This window comes from Polyodon spathula, chromosome 41 (assembly GCF_017654505.1).
Source record: "Polyodon spathula isolate WHYD16114869_AA chromosome 41, ASM1765450v1, whole genome shotgun sequence".
Lineage (NCBI taxonomy): Eukaryota > Metazoa > Chordata > Actinopteri > Acipenseriformes > Polyodontidae > Polyodon > Polyodon spathula.
Genome location: NC_054574.1, coordinates 704,947 through 724,180, shown reverse-complemented (window position 1 = coordinate 724,180; position 19,234 = coordinate 704,947). Strand labels below are relative to the sequence as shown.

The following is a 19,234-nucleotide window of genomic DNA, read 5'->3' as shown; positions in this document are numbered from 1 at the left end:
GAAAGTGTGGCATGACCTGCGTTTTAAATACACCTTGAAGCAACCCTACTAACAATTTGCAAGCAAGTTTTGACCTAGTTCTAGATTTGGAAGTTCCAAAATGCTATCAAACTAATTCCTACATTTTGAGGAGTGCATATTAAGCTTCTGATGGGAAGTCAGGAAAACTGATTCTGTTTTGCTTTATATCAGGTGGCTATGGATCACCTTATGGTGGAACTGTGCCCTATGGTAGGTTACTTTGGTCCTTCACAATACATTCTAGATAATAAAAACCCTGGAAATATTCAATGCTTGTTTAAACATTTCCCAAAGATATTCTTCATTGCTCAAAACGTGATCATTTAAAATGCAGAAGTCACCAACAGTTGGTTTAGCTGTCCTACCCTTGAGAGGTTTGTCAATGCAAGCTCTGGGACAGCGCGTGAAGGCTAGTGCTCTTGCAGCGCACAGTTTGACCGTGTTGCTGTTCCAGGTTACGGTGGTTTGGGAGCTGGGTTAGGAGGAGGAGTCGGAGCTGGATCAAAGCCAGGATACCCCACAGCAAATGGTAAAGCGTTTCATTTGAATTACATTGCACTAACAAAATTCCCTTGAAGTTAAACAGTAACAATGTTCTAAAGACTCCTTATTAAACAGAGAGTGGGTGTGGGCGTGTGGAACGTGTTACCTTGCTGATGCTGAATCAGCCAGTTACTAGGGACAGGAAGCTCATTGATTGAGGTTCTTATAACAGGTGCTATTTGTTTTCATCCTAGGTGTTGGAGCCCAGGTTGCAGCTCAGGCCCAAGCAGCAGCCAAAGCCGCTAAATATGGTGAGAACCACGACTTTCATATTGAAAAACGCATTCACTAACCTTCAGCGTGCGTTTCTCGAAAGCACGGTAATGCATGGTTAAAGCACAGAGGCATGGTGCAGGCATTGCCCTGTACCAGCATGGTACACTTGCCTATGGCATGCAAATAGTGCCTACGACAAGTTCAAGCCGGACGATAGAATCGTTTTCTACAGGTTGATTCACATTCACAGTCATTGCTTTACCCGTTTCAGGTGGTGGCGTTCCCGGGGGTGGTGTCTATCCAGGGGCAGGAGGAGTTCCTGGTTTTTACCCTGGAGCAGGAGTCTACCCTGGAGGTACCAGTGACTTGTGTTTGGTCAGAAGGCATAGCCACATTGGCAATAACATGCAGCCCCATCAGCCGGGTCAGGACTGCTGATCTTTTGATCCGTCTGCTTTACTGTACTGGTTTATTGTGCTCCAGAATATGAGGACCAATCAGAGACCGGGAGCTCATTGATTGTCTTTTGTTCTTATTTTCTTATAACGGGTGCTATTTGTTTTCATCCCAGGTGTTGGAGCCCAGGCAGCAGCCAAAGCTGCTAAATATGGTGAGAGCCACGACTTTCAGATTACAAGCGCATTCTCTAATCTTTATTGCAGGAATTCCTCAGCTTGGTGCTAAACCTCCAAAATATGGTAAAAAGATCTGTTTTGAATGTTTTTCTTGCGCTCTGTCACAAGCCTTCTGTTTTAGAATTGTGCTTACCCCAGGCCAGTGCAATCACTACAGTATGACCTGTGATTCATTATAAATGTGCAACAACAATCTGTTTTTTCTTCTATTAAATGTTGCCCATGTTAAACCTGCAGAATGTGTGTGTTCTCAAATACACACCAGCTGTGGGATTCTAGTCCAGTCACCCTTGTTTGCTCAGAAATACTATTTAACAAATGTTTTTATGGTAATTTTTTTTAAAATAAGCAAAAACGTACACATTGCAACGCAAAAATGTTCACTGCTGTGCTCCCCTTCAACCAGGAGCTGGTGGCGGCCTTGTTCCTGGAGCTGGAGTGGGAGTCTACCCTGGAGCCGGTGGAGTGGGAGTCTACCCTGGAGGTACCAGTGACTTATGTTTGGTCAGAAGGCATAGCCGCATTGGCAATAACATGCAGCCCCATCAGCTGGGTCAGGACTGCTGATCTCTTGATCTGTCTGCTGTACTGTACTGGTTCATTGTGCTCCAGAATATGTTTAGAGTTGAAGTGACCTATTCAAGACTGTTATTGGGTAAATTACAATTAACTTAAAGCAGCGTACTAACTGGGGATGATCCTGTGGTTAGAACAGAGGACTGTACTGATGATCGACTGCAGCATAGTATTAATTGCAAATAATCAAGTACTTCCAGGTAGACTGTGGTTAGGTTTTAAGACTTGGTTTAAAAAGTTGATGCTGAATCATTGGGTTCAACCAGTTACTAGAGACCGGGAGCTCATTGATTGACGTTCTTATAACGGGTGCTATTTGTTTTCATCTCAGGTGTTGGAGCCCAGGTTGCACCTCAAGCTCAGGCCCAGGCAGCAGCCAAAGCTGCAGCTAAAGCTGCTAAATATGGTGAGAGCCACAGCTTTCACATTACAAGCGCATCCACTAACCTTTATTGCAGGAATTCCTCAGCTTGGTGCTAAAAGGCGCTCTGCGTGGAGCGCAGGATGCTCCCTATAGCCTGGCGATCACAGGTTCGAATCCAGGCTATGTCACTGCCAACTATGACCAGGGGTTCCAAGGGGCAGCGCACAATTGGCCAAGCGCCGCCCAGGTAGGGAGGGGTTAGGTCGGCAGGGGAATCCACTGTTCACCGCACACCAGCGACCCCTGTTGCTGATTGGGCGCCTGCGGTTCTGCAGTGGCGCTGCCAGGTCTGTGTTGTCCTCCAGCATTATAGGTCTGGTGGCCTCGCTGTGGATCCGCAGTGTGATAAACGACGGCTTGGCAGGAGCACGTTTCGGAAGACGTGTGTTCCAGCCTCCGTTTCTCGAGTTGCCAGTGGGTTGCAGCTGTGAAGCGGGATACAAATAATAATTGGGCATTCCAAATTAGGGAGAAAACAGGGGTAAAAAACCATTGGGGATGACTAAATTTATTTAAAAAAATAAAAAATAAAAAATAAATGTGCTTACCCCAGGCCAGTGCAATCGTTACAGTATGGCCTGTGATGCATTATAAATGTGCAACAAGCATCTGTTTTTTCTTCTATTAAATGTTGCCCATGTTAAACCTGCAGAATGTGTGTGTTCTCAAATACACACCAGCTGTGGGATTCTAGTCCAGTCACCCTTGTTTGCTCAGAAATTCTATTTAACAAATGTTTTTATGGTAAAAAAAAAAAACATTTTAATGAGCAAAAACGTACACATTGCAACAGAAAAATGTTCACTGCAGTTCTCCCCTTCAACCAGGGGCTGGTGGCGGCCTTGTTCCTGGAGCTGGTATTCTTCCTGGAGCTGGAGTGGGAGTCTACCCTGGAGCCGGTGGAGTGGGAGTCTACCCTGGAGGTACCAGTGACTTGTGTTTGGTCAGAAGGCATAGCCGCATTGGCAATAACATGCAGCCCCATCAGCTGGGTCAGGACTGCTGATCTCTTGATCTGTCTGCTGTACTGTACTGGTTCATTGTGCTCCAGAATATGTTTAGAGTTGAAGTGACCTATTCAAGACTGTTATTGGGTAAATTACAATTAACTTAAAGCAGCGTACTAACTGGAGATGATCCTGTGGTTAGAATAGAGGACTGTACTGATGATCGACTGCAGCATAGTATTAATTGCAAATAATCAAGTACTTCCAGGTAGACTGTGGTAAGGTTTTAAGACTTGGTTTAAAATGTTGATGCTGAATCATTGGGTTCAACCAGTTACTAGAGACTGGGAGGGAGCTCATTGATTGTCTTTTGTTCTTATTTTCTTATAACGGGTGCTATTTGTTTTCATCCCAGGTGTTGGAGCCCAGGCAGCAGCCAAAGCTGCTAAATATGGTGAGAGCCACGACTTTCAGATTACAAGCGCATTCTCTAATCTTTATTGCAGGAATTCCTCAGCTTGGTGCTAAACCTCCAAAATATGGTAAAAAGATCTGTTTTTAATGTTTTTCTTGCGCTGTGTCACAAGCCTTCTGTTTTAGAATTGTGCTTACCTCAGGCCAGTGCAATCACTACAGTATGACCTGTGGTTCATTATAAATGTGCAACAACAATCTGTTTTTTCTTCTATTAAATGTTGCCCATGTTAAACCTGCAGAATGTATGTGTTCTCAAATACACACCAGCTGTGGGATTCTAGTCCAGTCACCCTTGTTTGCTCAGAAATACTATTTAACAAATGTTTTTATGGTAATTTTTTTTAAAATAAGCAAAAACGTACACATTGCAACACAAAAATGTTCACTTATGGTAATTTTTTTTTAAAATAAGCAAAAACGTACACATTGCAACACAAAAATGTTCACTGCTGTGGTCCCCTTCAACCAGGAGCTGGTGGCGGCCTTGTTCCTGGAGCTGGAGTGGGAGTCTACCCTGGAGCCGGTGGAGTGGGAGTCTACCCTGGAGGTACCAGTGACTTGTGTTTGGTCAGAAGGCATAGCCGCATTGGCAATAACATGCAGCCCCATCAGCTGGGTCAGGACTGCTGATCTCTTGATCTGTCTGCTGTACTGTACTGGTTCATTGTGCTCCAGAATATGTTTAGAGTTGAAGTGACCTATTCAAGACTGTTATTGGGTAAATTACAATTAACTTAAAGCAGGTCAATTAAATCAATGTTACTATTAACAGATTTCTTAATTGTGATAGTTACACAAATGGCTTAACAGGTATCAATTGAGTTCAGGGTAAAGCATCGAAAATCAGAAGCCGCATATATAATGAATGTTCTAATAAACAGCACATATGGATACTGTTATATTATTGTATTCAGTAGCAGTCATTACATTATGCCTCTATCTCTTTCTTTATTGCAGGAATTCCTCAGCTTGGTGCTAAACCTCCGAAATACGGTAATTTTTTTAAATGTTTTTCTGGTGCTGTCTTACAAGCCATCTGTTTTAGAATGGCCAGTGCAATCAGTATAGTGTCTATTGGTAACAGAATGTGTGTGTGCTGAAAAACAAACCAGGTGTGGGACTCTAGTGCATATACCCTTGTTTGCTCAGAAATACTATTAACAAATGTTTTTAAAGAAAATAATAATAATAATAATAATAATAATAATAATAATAATAATAATAATAATAATAATAATAATAATCAAACACATTGCAACACCAAAATGTATTACCCTCTTGTTGTTAACTACAGGTGCTCCCCTTCAACCTGGAGCAGGTGTTCTTCCCGGAGGGGGCGTTCTTCCCGGAGCGGGTGGAGTAGGAGTCTACCCTGGAGGTACCAATGACCTGTGTTTGGTCAGGACTCATAACCAATAATAGCATTAATGATCTATTATGAATAGATTGTGCATCTATTAATGATATATAATGGATGTTCTAATAAACAGCACATATGGATACTGTTATATTACTGTATTCAATAGCAGTCATTACATTATGCCTCTATCTCTTTCTTTATTGCAGGAATTCCTCAGCTTGGTGCTAAACCTCCAAAATATGGTAAAAAGATTTGTTTTGAATGTTTTTCTTGCGCTGTGTCACAAGCCTTCTGTTTTAGAATTGTGCTTACCCTTGCAATCGTTACAGTATGACCTGTGATTCATTATAAATGTGCAGCAAGAATCTAGTTTTTTTTTGTTTGAATATTTAGTTTTCAGAATGTGTGTGTGCTGAAATACATACCAGGTGTGGGATTCTAGTACATACACCTTTGTTTGCTCAGAAATACAATTGAACACTTTTAAGGTAACACAAAAATGTTAACTCCAGTTGCTCTCCTTCAACCAGGGCCCGGTGTTGTTCCTGGAGCTGGTCTTGGTCCTGGACCTGCTGTTGTTCCTGGAGCTGGGGGTGTTGCAGGTACTGGGGTGCCAGGAGGTGTTCAAATTCAGCCAGTAGGCCGTTTTGTGGCCTGCTACACCTTTTCTGTCTACCTGAACTTTAGCAGTTTGGTGTAGGTGTAGTTGATAGCTTAACCCTATTACAGTTTTTAAAATAGATTAATTCTCGGTTAATTATCAATACATTGTTTTTATGTTTTGTTTTAGGGCTACCAACTGGAGCAGGGTTACCTCAAGGTACTCAACAGAATTTCAGATATCTAAAAAAGTCATTGGGCTAAATCCTCAAAGATTTTGAGGAAAGAACTTTGATAATCTAGCCCAATGTTTTAAAGTAAAATATCTTCAAAGCTATTTACTACAAATTGTTATTGGTGAATTTTGTTTTCTGAAAGGAAGAAATGCCAAGTTCAATTCTAACGCGTCTAGGGTTCTTACAGTCCCCGAAATGAAACGTCTTGCCTGTTTCCGGTTTGATAACTTCATTCAGTTTTCTTTCATTCTGGAATCTGGACATAAACGCATTAAAAAAAAAAATCTAACCCCATTAAAACATGCATTTTATATTACTACTGCACTTTTGTTTGAATTTGGCTCAAGTGTCACCATTAGCCTTACTAAAGGGATGTATAATAATATTTAGACTTGCAGCACAGCCTAATTGTGCAGCTGCTTCCATGCTCTGCCTTGCTAACAGACCTGCCCGATACACCTGCGTATCAAACTCTTTGATTTCCCTTCTCTGTTTGTTGTTACACTGAGTCCAGCAGGGCTCGGGTGACCAGTAAATATTTTCTGTAAAGCGTGTGTAAATCAGGCAGGATAAATAGGTCTCTTTTATAACTTGTCAAACTGTGTATTTTCCAGCTGGTGGCCCAACACTAACCCCTGGGGAAATTCAAGTTCCAGGTATAAAACCCATCTCTGTTCCTTGTGAGATCACAAAGCGCCCTCTCTGGGGTTCTAAAGGCCCAAGTTGAATGCAGTATGGCATTGAACTATTTGATGACCGTAAATCTGCTATGGATTTTTTTTTTATAAGTGCTTTCATTTACTGCTCTATGAATTTAGAAAATTAGTCACTTCGTAATTTCGACACCAATGCCCTAGATTAAGGTTCTACAAATACTTTTTTGCAATTAAATACTTGCATTTCAGTAATTGAATACTTACATTTCTACTATTAAATACTTGCATTTCTACAATTAACACACCATAAACTAATTATCAGTAATCAGAATATAGGTGTAATCTTTGAAATCAAGCTTCCCTTTCAATAACAAAACATTGGTTTTGTTGTAATTCTATTAGGACAATACACTAAAATATATATAATATATAGTGTAATAAAATCTATTAAACTATAACACAGGTGGATAATATTTAAAAGGGGGGTTGAGTAAAATAGAAGAAGGCTGTCATTTATTTATTTATTAATAACCATTTAACGCCTACATCGTGAAGAGTGGGCATTAATAATCAGGTCTTGCAAAAACTATACGTCTCCATAAACACCTTCATGCTGTTTATTTCAACCTAAATTCATGGGACCCACTTGCACTACGCTCCCTATGCTGCAGCTTCTCTTACTTCTATGTGTTCTGCAACCCATTAGAAAACATTACCACAGTATTTCTGCGTGGTGTCTTTGCAGTGTTCCCATGCTTTTCCCATGGTTATACTGCAAATCTACCATCATGTACCCTGGTTTTGCATGTTTATTAATGTGGTTTACCATACCTCACTGTTCTTTACAACACTTTGCTATTCTGTTACTGTGGTAATCTTTTATAAGGGAACATCTTGCACTGTACATCGCTGCCCCTGGAGCAGTCCGGCATTGCTGCCTCCCAGTGCTTGCTCTGCCTCTCTCTGCTCCCTGACACCGCAGGGGTCTGCATTCTGGTTCTCCTGCCGCCCTTCAGTTTAAAAGAAAATTTTGCAGATCCACACAGTTTATATTAGTCGCTCTTTATTTTAACTCAGTCTGTTTTTTTTTGTTTTGTTTTGTTTTTACACATTTAACAACTAGCTTAAAAATTGGTTTACCAACAATTCTGTTAATAGTTGGTAACCTTTAGCAAAAAAAAAAAAAAAAAAAAAAAAAAATTAAAAATGCAAAACAAATTGCATTTGCAATAACAGCTTATGAAACACGTTTGTAAGCTAGTTATTAACAGTTAAACAAACAAGCTCAAAATAAACTTGAGCACTGACCTTCTATTTATCCACAGCACCCCCATGAGTAATTCATATGTAAAGCTTTACACTTGATTGCTGAATGTCAGGTGGTTACTGTAACTTTGACATGGTCTGACCTTGATATAGTTGGATAGTTCAACCCTACAAGACACAAGACAAGCATATCCTGAGTTAACTGTTTTTGGATAGTGTCAACAACAAAGTTATGGATGAAAAATGCTTAAAGAAATGGCAGAGATGCAGGCACTCCTAAATTTGGAGTGGTTGGGTAAACCCCTCAATGCAAGGAAGGACCATCTTGTGTGCAGCTAGAACATACAGAAGTAAAAGAGGCCATAGTTGGGGACATAGTGAAAAGCCTACAAGACTGTCAATAGCAAAGACCTTGGCATGTGGGGAACAAACCCAGGTGATGTGCAGAAGGTAAACCAGGAAACAGATTTGAAACCATGTTATATTTTGACAGGCGGACCGACGGGTGTAACCGCTGGGGGCAAGCCTTCAAAACCCAGTAAGAACTGTTATACATTGCATTTAAATCCATGCTAATTATTTAATATTTTATTTCAATAACAGAGAACTGTTGCAATTTCCTGCCTTGTCTTCTAAGATAACTAGTGGGTTAGCTTGACTATAACTGATTTTTGCTGCTTCTTCAGCTTTAAGGGGAAAACATGTATGTAGCATGAGTTTACATGTGTGTGCGTGTGTGTATATAATACAGTACCTGTTTGAACCATCATTATAATTTCTAATGGGGGCAGGTGAGGCTTTCTACAATCCCATTTAATATTGCTGTTTATTCAGTGATACACAACCTCATTGTTTTTTGTTTTTTGTTCTAGTTGGTACAGGGGTTGTACAGCCAGGTGTTGGTGAGTTCACAGCCTTGATTCTTCTTGTATTAGAAATTAGGAAAAGTATGTTCCATTGCGCTGAAACGTTGGTCAGGTTTACTAAACGTTTGTTCTTGAGAGATAACACCACTTTTTTTTTTCCTTAAAGAAAAAAACACACACGCAGTTGAAGCATTACAAATTTAGTTAAGTTATTTCAACCGTTCTCATGCAGTCGTACACATCACTTAAGAAGCAAAGTCAAATCATTTTTGTATTCCTGTGTATCAGATTTTTTTCATATAGTTTACATTTGTTTATATGTAGTGAGACTTTTTATATGTGCATTCTTACACAATTCCAAAAATATATTTTTAATTTAATATTAATAATTTTATTTTACGGAGTGTTTAGAACTGTTGAAACTCTGCTGGCAGCAGTGTTTGTGGGGTTCCTATTACCAGTACAAATTCTACTGCCAGAAAAAACCCCCCCAAAAACACTGCTGCCAGGAGTTTAACACCAGAGCTGAAGAAACAGGAATACTTATATTTTATTGACTTTAAGTTTAGAGAAAGTGAAATGGGAGATTGCATTAAGAATTTATTTTGTGCAGCTGCAGTACTGGCACCAGTGGAATCAGCTGTCTTACCAGTACAAATCTTACTGGTAGTAACCTCTGCCTTTATTTGAATATTAATATTTTATTTGTATTGTTTTTTTGAAAGGTGCAGGGGTCCTGCCTGGTGTCGGAAGTGAGTGGTTTTTTTAACTCAATTTATTTTGTTGGTTTCAGTCTAATTTCCTGCCTATATTTCTATACCTGACGGTCATAAACTATTCAATGTGTTAGTCCCTTGGGAATTCAAAGTCTTAAAACTATGAAACCAAAACAGCAAAGATAGTTCAGCTGTGATAATTTATATTTTCTTTTCCAGTTGGTCCAGGAGGTGTTCAGCCTGGCACTGGTAAGTAGATTATTATTATTATTATTATTATTATTATTATTATTATTATTATTATTATTATTATTATTATTATTATTATTATTATTAGCAGTGAATCATAGGTCATGTAACATGTACTTTCACATTAAGGTTTTACTCTGTATAGACAAATAACAGCAACTTTCAGTAGCAGGTGTTTTGAGCAACAGAAATGGTTCACATTCTGCAATGCTCAACTCCTTCATAAATCAAATCGTTCAGAACTCAAAAATGCCCATTAGAATTAATCGACTCTGCTTTGTTTTCTGATTGGTGCAGGGGTCCTGCAGCCTGGGGTAGGAAGTAAGTGGCTACTTTTTAAAAGTCTCAATTTCACGCCCATTTCAGCACAGTGAATTATTCATAAACGGTTATATCAAGTCTTTTACCCTGCTATATATCTTACACAACTGTACTTCACAAAGTTAGCCTGATGCTGACAATATAAAACATATTTCAATGTAGTCAGTTTGACTGATAATTCAATAAAGCCCCTGTACCTTTTAAAATTAAACCGAGCTACATAATGAATGTGTGTCCTGTTGTTTTTCAGCGGGACTGGTTCAGCCAGGTGGTAAGTTTTGCTTGCTAGTGTTTTCAGTTTTCGGTGGTCTCTATGGTAACGTAGCTGAATGTTTTTTTGCCAGACAGAGAGCTGCAGAAGTCATAGCTGCATGCACAATGTCTTTTTCTTTAGTGCACCAACATATTTTTTTTTTTCCCCACTGGCCTGTAAATGCTGCCTTCTGATTCCCTTCTGATGCCAATTTCTCGATCTGCACAATGTCAATTATTCAGCTTGCAATGCTTTCCTATGCTGTATCAATCTGAATAACACAAGTTTGAATAAACCCACTGCGGCTGGTTTGTAAATACAGCAGCACCATTGTGTTCGCTTTGAGATAGCATGCTATGCATTGAGGACTGAGCTGAAACACTTCAAGTAAGGTTGGATTTCTGATTGGTCTCCCCTGCTGACAGTAATGAAAAAAAGGGCTTTACACTGAGGTGGATGCAATCCTTAAGAATCCCTTACTGTGATGTGTCTCAAACTGCATATAACCTGATCATTCTAAACACATTTTGAGTGCAATCTGCTTTCAAGTAAGAGTTATTAAAAAGGCATAATAACAAAATGTATACAGTGTTTACGAGGGCTTTTGAATATTTGGGGTTTGCCCAGATTTTCTAAAGTGATTAAAAAACATTGTGGGATCACTGAAAAGCCCCTGTACAGTATTATGTGACTGATATACTGTATGCAGACAAGCACTCCATAAGCATAATCACAATAAGAGCTGGTGTTAGTTATGATACCTGGCAGAATTTCAGGAATCTGGGATCGCGTGGTGGGTCCCTCTGATGTGATTTGGAGTGACACAGTATTGGGAATCAATAAAGTGCTGTGACAAGGAATAGGAACAGGGATTTCAAATTAGCATTCCTGACTGTAACCAAACCCTTCGCCCTCATTTTACTCCAAAGTGCTAGTATTGACGGACAGTCCAGCTGCACATTCGTTCCTGTCATTATTGTGTAATTTGATGCAATTTACAACTAATTAAATTACAACGTGGATTCAATTTACTGTATTTTTATTGATTGATTTATTTATTTTTGTTCTCTAGTCGGTACAGGACTTATTCAGCCAGGTGCTGGTAAGTCTTTTATTATTATTATTATTATTATTATTATTATTATTATTATTATTATTGTTTGGTACAGTTATCATGAGTACAGTACTGTAGAATGCATCCTACTGTACTGTTTTGAATGTTAATATAGACTTTGCTTAATCCGTGATTTCTTGTAAGGCATATCCAGTTTGACCTGGAATCTAAATACCTTTGATCTCAAGAGCTTTGTTTGAGCATTTTATCATTTCCACCACAGGGTGGAGCCAAAATCCTTTATCAGCTCTGACCGTTTATCTTTTTCACAATCTCCCCCCAGTATGTTTATAACAGATTAAGATTAACACTAAGAGTAATGTAATATTAAGTATACTAGTACAAAAATAACACTAGTACTGATCCATGTGAATACATTTACAAAAGCATACTCTATAACATGGTCCAAATTGCTAGATTTAAACTCGTGTCACTGAAGGAGTGTGTGCTTTATATACTGTACATCTTCTAACGCTTTTTGATCTCTTGCAGGAGCTAAACCTCCAAAACCTGCAGGTATGTCGTCAAGTTCCTCATCAATTTATTATATAAATTGGCATGTGCTTAATTTACTGCAACTCACTATGAAAACCCAGTGTTAGTTAATGAATCAGAGCATGCAGACTGAAGAACATTCTTTAAATAAAGAAATACTGTTAATGAAATAAAGAAATCTGTATTGCATCCAATGCAGGTGACTCTAATTAGGAATATTGCTGAAAACTCAGTTTCACTGAATGCAGACTTCATGGGATTTGTGCATATTATCTTCCAAGAGCCTTTTTTTAATAATGTTATACCACTGAGATATAGATTCAAGGTTGCTAGCCTAGACCTGTTAAAATTAAAAAATCTGTCCGCTGCTTTTTTGTTTAACTCTTTCAACTGTGCAGATCTGTAGTTCAATGGTTATCTATAACTCTACTCAAAACTGCACAGCGCTCTAGTAGGATAGGAAAGATAAACTCCCTTCAATCACTCAGAACGGCAGACCAGAACACAAATGTAATGTACCAGCTTGTATACCTATGCCTGTTTTAAATGTATTGAAGATACTGAAACTATTTAATTAGTGATCCTAGGAGTTTAACCCTTCTTTAACATTGAGTGAAGCAGCTGACAAGCATCCTCAGTGTCGAGGATCTTCTTTCTAATCTGTCTGAAGGAGTCTGTGACAAACTCCAGAGCAATGAATGCAGCCCTTTCCTTTTGTATCATGATTCAGGTGGATATCCTTATGGCCAGGTGTATGGAGCAGGTATGCAGAGTGAGAGGGCAGTGCAATACTGGGATTGAGAAATCCCTTCTCTCACTGACAGTTTTCAAACACACTGGTGCAGGCATATACAGATACATACATAAAGGTTATGGTATCATAACTTTCCATGCAAGTATTAATAGACCGATGACCTGGTATGCAGTAGAGTATAGAGCACTGACTTTTTTCTGCACAAACTGGTGGAAATAAATGAAGCCATAATGCATCATACTTTTGATGTTTAAAATCCTGTCAGACAAGTAATACAACTGAAAGAGGCCTTCTGCTTTGAGGGAGTGTTCAAATAGCAGCTAGGGGTTGATCTGCATTTCAGAACCATTAAAGGTAGAGTCTCATTTAGGAAAGCCAAACAAGATTACTGTAAAATAAGAACTATGCATTCAAAAACGAGAGAGTGAGTAAAGTGTTTCTCTCCTGCTTTGTTTCAGGTGGATACCCCTATGTGCCAGGACTGTACCAGCCTGGCGCCAAAACAGGTATGCACAGCACTTAAAGCAGTTTTTATGGTCAGGTGGCCATGCTTCAGTGTTCGTTTGTGTTGCATGGGTATGTGCCCTTAAAACATTTTACCATCAAGCACGGTAAAGCACAGTGGGGTATGGTCAAGCGTAATATAAAGTAACCAATAATAAACTGCATGGTAATGCAGGGATGGAAATAAGACACCTATTGAATAGCAGTGTCACCCATTCCAGGGTTTACTGCATGCTTGATTAGCCACACTGTATAGATACAGTAACGAGCTCAGGTGTGTTCCATTAAACTCATAGTAAAACCAGGAATGGATCCAACTGCCATGCAATGGGAGTCTTATTTCCTGTAAATGCATTAAATATCCAGTGGAAAAGCAAGAAGAATAGAGATGCTATGTCTCATAAGTGTCTCATTATTGCTTTTTTAATTGTGTTTTGTATATATGTGATTTGCATAATGCTTTCTATTCGGTTCAAAATGTGAAGTACATGGATTATTAGTACAGTATTTATAGCATCACTTCTGTCTCAGTACAGTAATTCAAATCATTTGTTATACATGTTCTTATTAACAGTTAGTGATAGGCTCATCTGAAAGTTTGACTTCAACCTGAATTCATCATATTGAGTGGCCTGTATGTGTTCTCTTGCATGTTTCGGGGTACCCACAGGCTGACGGGTGAAACCCCCAAACCTGCAGATAAGATTCTCCATAGTTCTCAGTGTGTGCTGCTATCCCTTTAAACTCTTGGGGAGACTGTAGTTAAATTTTCCTGAAGGAGTCTGTGACACGCAGAGACAAACTCCAGAGCAATGAATGCAGCCCTTTCCTTTTGTATCATGATTCAGGTGGATATCCTTATGGCCAGGTGTATGGAGCAGGTATGCAGAGTGAGAGGGCAGTGCAATACTGGGATTGAGAAATCCCTTCTCAGCACTGAAGAATGACAGTATACAAACACACTGGTGCAGGCATATGGAGATACATACATAAATGCATACATTCTGTACATCTGATCTCTAGCACACAATATGTACCTGCTGTTGATCAAATTAAAGTCATGTACTGTAGATAAGCCAGCAACTAACTTTGCACGCAAGATGTGTAAAAAAACTATAAAGCAGCAGGCACTTGGAGGTGCATTTGAGAAGCATTCAAGATCCTCCATGAACACACACCAGCGCTGTGTCCGAGGCTTTCTTCCAGAAATTGCTAACTGGTATCATTGCTTAATTTCATCTTATAGCTAGTGGTCTCATTATTGCGTCGAAGGATAATGATTAAGCTGTAAAAGACTTTTGATTATTGGAATCAGTTAAGGAAACTTGTTAAATTCTGCTTGAATCCTTTTTGTGTGTGTGTGTGCTCCTTCACACACAAATACATACATAACTTCCTTACACCGGTGCCTTTCTTTGTAGTTCTGCTGCACAGTCCATCTTATGACTTAGTGTTTAGAATAACAGGCTCACTTGATGTGCCTGTCCTGAACCTTGTTTCCTCCTTGTTTCTCCAGGCATTGGAGCTGTTCCAGGAGTAGGAGTCCAGCCTGGAGTGGGGATTGGGGTCCAGCCTGGAGCAGGTACATAATTGCTGCTAAGCCACTGAGATTGACTCCCACCTCTCAGGGGCTGTGGCACTGCAGTGACGTTCTCCCCTGATGTTCTTGTCTCAGGATGCTCTCACATGTTTGCCAGGGACCAACAGCTAACCCAGAGGACTTATATGTACAGCTCCTGAGCTGTCTCAGCTAAAGGATGTCTGTAATAAATCTGAAATTCAAAAGCAGCTTGAAATCATAGCTATACCACAGGTGGACTGGTGCTAGAAATTAATATAATTCTATTACCCTCCAAAAATATACATACACACATAGAGCAATAGCATAACGCATGTTGTTGTTCATTTACAATTCAGTTCTAAATCTCTGTCCTGGTTGTCTGTGTGTTTGCGTTTTCTGTGTATTATCTGGGTGAGTGAGTTGACCGTGTATTCTTGGGTAAATGTTACAGTTACTGATCCAGCACGTATTCCACAAACAAAGATGCCCCTGTGATTCAGACACTGAAGCAAATACAAAATGAACTTCCTGCTCATTATCGCGGGCTGATTTTCATTTCACATCATTAGAAAGAAGGAATGTACTGTACTCCCTCTCCCAGTGGGGCAGTATCTGAAAGCTGTGCCGGAAATGTTATTAGTAATAGCTTCCTTGTTGGTGACCATAGTTTATTAATAAAGAACATCATCCACTACTGCCAACTGGCCTTGTGAGATATATTGACAGGACAAGCAGGAGACTAGATTAACTTGAGTGGCCATCACTGCTGCTTACTGTCCTGCAAGCTCACTGTTAATCGCAGAGTGTTTTGTCTCAACAGGTGTGAGGTATCCAACTGGTGTAGGACTGGGAGGTAAAGGGCCCAAACCAGGTATGTTTTATATCGTCTTATATAAACTAACCATTCATAAATAAACAGCCACTGCATGACTAAACAGCAGCCCACGCAATTGCCTCACCTCGTCAGTGGCTTATTGATTTCCATTCACTTGATTTATAGTCAGGAATGCCAGGGGCATAAGTGTATAGTTTTAGTGCCCCCCCCCCTCCAGGTACCATGATCGCCAATCCTCTTAGGACCTGTAGCATTGAGACTGTAAAAAATGGAGACTTACAATTAGAGAACCAAAGGATTCATACTGTGAGCCCAGCCATTACTTTTACAAAACTGCTTTTTTTTTTTTTTTTTTTTTCAGGCTACAGTGGTGGTTTACAAGCAGGTAAGAATGTCTTTTCAGTGTTTAAAATTAAACCTGTAACTGTCCGTGTTACCGAGTTAAAGGGATGGCATTATGTTGTGTGGGAGGGCTAGTTTTCTACCAGAAATACAGATTGTACCAAGGTTTAATCCTTATTATCTTCTACTCCATATGTTTTGGAGAATAGTAGCCTCCCACACTCAGTTATCTCTCCCTATTCCTTCTCACGGAGCACTGTATTATGCTGCCTCTAAATGAAGGAAGAATAGTCGACTAATATTGTGTACTTTTGGCACAGGTGGAGTCCCAGGTTATGGTGGCTATCCACAGGCTTACCCAGGTATGTGCTTAAACTTCATATACAGTATCAAGGTCACAGCCAAGTTACTCAGGCATGTTATATAATGGAATATAGCAGTGCTAGTGTGGCTTTCCCATTGCCTTATGGAAATGTGTTGTTGTGTGGTGACTTGGTAAGAAATAACAGGCAATGCATTTTTAGGTTTTGCAATGCAAACTATGCAGTGAGCTCAAAGTATTCAAGTCTTACACTAACACATGTAAAGTCTGTGCTTTCCCACGTGGTGCGTGCAGTATGTAAGGACATGCTTGTATAGGTTTGACTCTTGTAATGGCATTTCTCGTGTTTTGGATTAGGAGCTGGAGCACAGCAGAAATGCAGGCAGGCAGGTATGCAGGTCACGCTGGCAGCGCCTCTGTCTCCTCCCTGTTTAACAAACCCTGATTAGCAAAGGGGGGCTCAAGCTTCAGGGAGAGGGGAGCTGAAAGGCCAGCTGCATTTCAGGGAATTCTGCAGGTGTCCTGCAATTGCAGGTCTGCAGGATACCTGCCCTGCATTAGGGCACGAGAGAGGCAGGGTCTGCTTCTGTTCACTAAAGCAGCTGGCTGCAATTGCATAGGAAATGATGACCTCCTTTATTCATTACTACATTTAACCATTTGGAATCTCTCCTTGCTTTACATGTATGCAGTAGCTGATACAGGCAACTGTTTCATATAGATAGAGATGTACCCTGTTAGTCCCTGAATTAATTTAAACTGATGTTTTGATTTTCAATGAAAATCATACACTGTATTTTTTATAAGTGCTGCATTATGTGATGCCTCTGAGATTCCAAAATCCATTTAAATGGATTATAGGGTTGCAAGACGATACACATAGTAAATTATATGACATTATTAGTGCATTTGCAGGGGCATAGTCAATTCAAATCATTGTGTACAAGAGACATAGACGTTGGGCACGAATTCCCAAAGTGAGCCTGACCAGATCTATAAATGTGAGATTCACATTTATTTCTCAATTTGCAAAAAACTCAAAATGTCATTGGACGAGTGCTTCCTAGGACTTCCCCAAGATATCATAAATATGCCAAGGGTGCTGGTGTAATAGAAGAAGATATTGAACAACCTGTTTTCACAAAGGAGCAAGCTTGATTTCTCAGCATACGTCTTGTGATGTGTGCAGTACGTGATGCATCTTTTCAAAATGTGCAGAAGTAGTTATGTTGCAATGTTACTGCACTGTAGTTAAATAATGCATTACCCATACATTACCTGTTTTTCATAAATGTGATATAGCATACCTTGAATAATACATACACTTTACTCTTTGCAATGGAGAGTATTGAACTAGAATTATAATAGACAATCCGGACCCTAAGAAGAGTTTAACCCAGTCCATGGTATACTGTACTTGTACAGAGGAGTCATATGGAGGTAAATCATCACTGTAACATCTCACCTTCATGAAAATGAAGTTCATTACGAGTTCAGCTCCTGCAGTGTGATTTTTAACAACTAATTCAATCTAAAGGTTTACATTTGCAGTGACTAAAACATCTGTTGAAGTGTATAACCAATAACCACAGTCATCTGATACATCAGGCAGAGTGCTGAATACGGATGAGTTATTGGAGAAAGCCCTAGCATGCAATTATGCACTCTGCTTGATTGAAGGCACTGAGATCCGTGTTTTATTGGTCCTATAAGAAATATAGCTGACTGTCAGTGTGATGTGAAAGAGCTGTACGGATGTGTTCTGAAACTGCGCTGACATGCAGTACGTGTGCTCCAGATAGGTAACAATCTGCTTGTAGATATTTACAATCGTTCAGCATTATTATCTTTTAACTGCTGGGGCTGGTTGAAATCACCCTGGCAAGACTGTTGAGAAACCACTAATTAGCTTACTTTTTACTCTGACGTTTGGGATCTGAAAAGAAAGTGACTGTTGTCATGGAAACTGACAGACAAAGAAGAGCAAACTGTCCTGGACGTTGATCTGCAACCAAAATGCTTTGTTATGGTTATTTTGGGGAGATTTTTTTTTTTAATTCGCTGCTTATTGATGATGTCATAATTATTTTCTTTCCATGCTTTTCTTCCAATCGCATTGTACATCTACTGTAGTCTAATGAGACATTATAAAGCATGCATATATATATATATATATATATATATATATATATATATATATATATATATATATATATATATATATATATATATTGTGTAAAGTAAACATTTCTTGTAAAAGAGGACGGTTCTCACTTCCATCGAGTAAGTATCTGTCAATAATGGGCTGGACTAATTCAGATTATTTACCCAATAGCTCAACTGAGAAATAGCCACTCATTTCAAGTGTGACTAGTTTCAGCACAGTACAAGACGATAAAGAACATGCTCAGAATGGTACAGCGATCAAACGCTTCACCAAGGATTTTATTTGAGGCTGCCCAACAAGGATTTTGAATTTCCAGACTCTGGGCTTTACCAGGGCTGTTTCAGAATCTCTTGCTTTGAAATGAAAATTACAGTCCTTGCACTGCATCCCACTGCTTCGCTAACCATCAGCCAATTGTTATCATTTACCCTCTCTGCTGGAGAGAGCTGTCCACTTCCTACGCAGAAAGCTGATGTGCTGTTTAGAGTCAATCTGATAATGCAATGCTGCTCTATTTTAAGGTCTTTAATTGTCCTGCTGGTGCAGGCTTCTCGAGACATGTCTGGGTGGTGATTAAATTACAACTCGCTGTGTGCCAAAACATTGCTGTCAGCTATTTCATGCACAAAGCCACCTGAAATGTACAGTGTGTAGTTAAAAAAAGGGCTTGACTTATTTCCTGTTTTAAGTCAGTAGGTCACTTGGAATGCTGTGGAATAACATTTTCCGTACTGATTTTATTGGATGCCTTTGTCAAGTTTTGAGTGTCTTTGTAAAA

General features: G+C 39.5%; 1 protein-coding gene across 15 annotated transcripts in view; it reads left to right on the top strand.

Moving 5' to 3' along the window:
- Positions 1-16,409, top strand: part of LOC121305037 (elastin-like) — a 46,402-nt gene extending 29,993 nt beyond the window's left edge. For 6 of the 15 annotated variants that reach the window (XM_041236545.1, XM_041236544.1, XM_041236537.1 and 3 more), the window contains 31 exons: positions 193-231; positions 476-550; positions 759-815; positions 1,052-1,135; positions 1,352-1,390; positions 1,822-1,899; positions 2,323-2,397; positions 3,243-3,338; positions 3,778-3,816; positions 4,309-4,386; positions 4,797-4,832; positions 5,134-5,217; positions 5,406-5,441; positions 5,730-5,801; positions 5,990-6,019; positions 6,650-6,691; positions 8,451-8,495; positions 8,830-8,859; positions 9,549-9,575; positions 9,759-9,788; positions 10,086-10,109; positions 10,360-10,380; positions 11,435-11,464; positions 11,969-11,992; positions 12,702-12,734; positions 13,184-13,231; positions 14,078-14,110; positions 14,746-14,811; positions 15,611-15,661; positions 15,987-16,010; positions 16,288-16,409. In XM_041236545.1, the coding sequence (XP_041092479.1) occupies positions 193-231; positions 476-550; positions 759-815; positions 1,052-1,135; positions 1,352-1,390; positions 1,822-1,899; positions 2,323-2,397; positions 3,243-3,338; positions 3,778-3,816; positions 4,309-4,386; positions 4,797-4,832; positions 5,134-5,217; positions 5,406-5,441; positions 5,730-5,801; positions 5,990-6,019; positions 6,650-6,691; positions 8,451-8,495; positions 8,830-8,859; positions 9,549-9,575; positions 9,759-9,788; positions 10,086-10,109; positions 10,360-10,380; positions 11,435-11,464; positions 11,969-11,992; positions 12,702-12,734; positions 13,184-13,231; positions 14,078-14,110; positions 14,746-14,811; positions 15,611-15,661; positions 15,987-16,010; positions 16,288-16,394 (1,553 nt within the window). In that variant the 3' untranslated portion in view covers positions 16,395-16,409. The remainder of the gene's footprint in view (positions 1-192; positions 232-475; positions 551-758; positions 816-1,051; positions 1,136-1,351; positions 1,391-1,821; positions 1,900-2,322; positions 2,398-3,242; positions 3,339-3,777; positions 3,817-4,308; positions 4,387-4,796; positions 4,833-5,133; positions 5,218-5,405; positions 5,442-5,729; positions 5,802-5,989; positions 6,020-6,649; positions 6,692-8,450; positions 8,496-8,829; positions 8,860-9,548; positions 9,576-9,758; positions 9,789-10,085; positions 10,110-10,359; positions 10,381-11,434; positions 11,465-11,968; positions 11,993-12,701; positions 12,735-13,183; positions 13,232-14,077; positions 14,111-14,745; positions 14,812-15,610; positions 15,662-15,986; positions 16,011-16,287) is intronic. The other 9 variants (XM_041236536.1, XM_041236535.1, XM_041236534.1 and 6 more) reach the window with 9 other exon arrangements.
- The last annotated feature ends 2,825 nt before the right edge of the window (positions 16,410-19,234 follow it).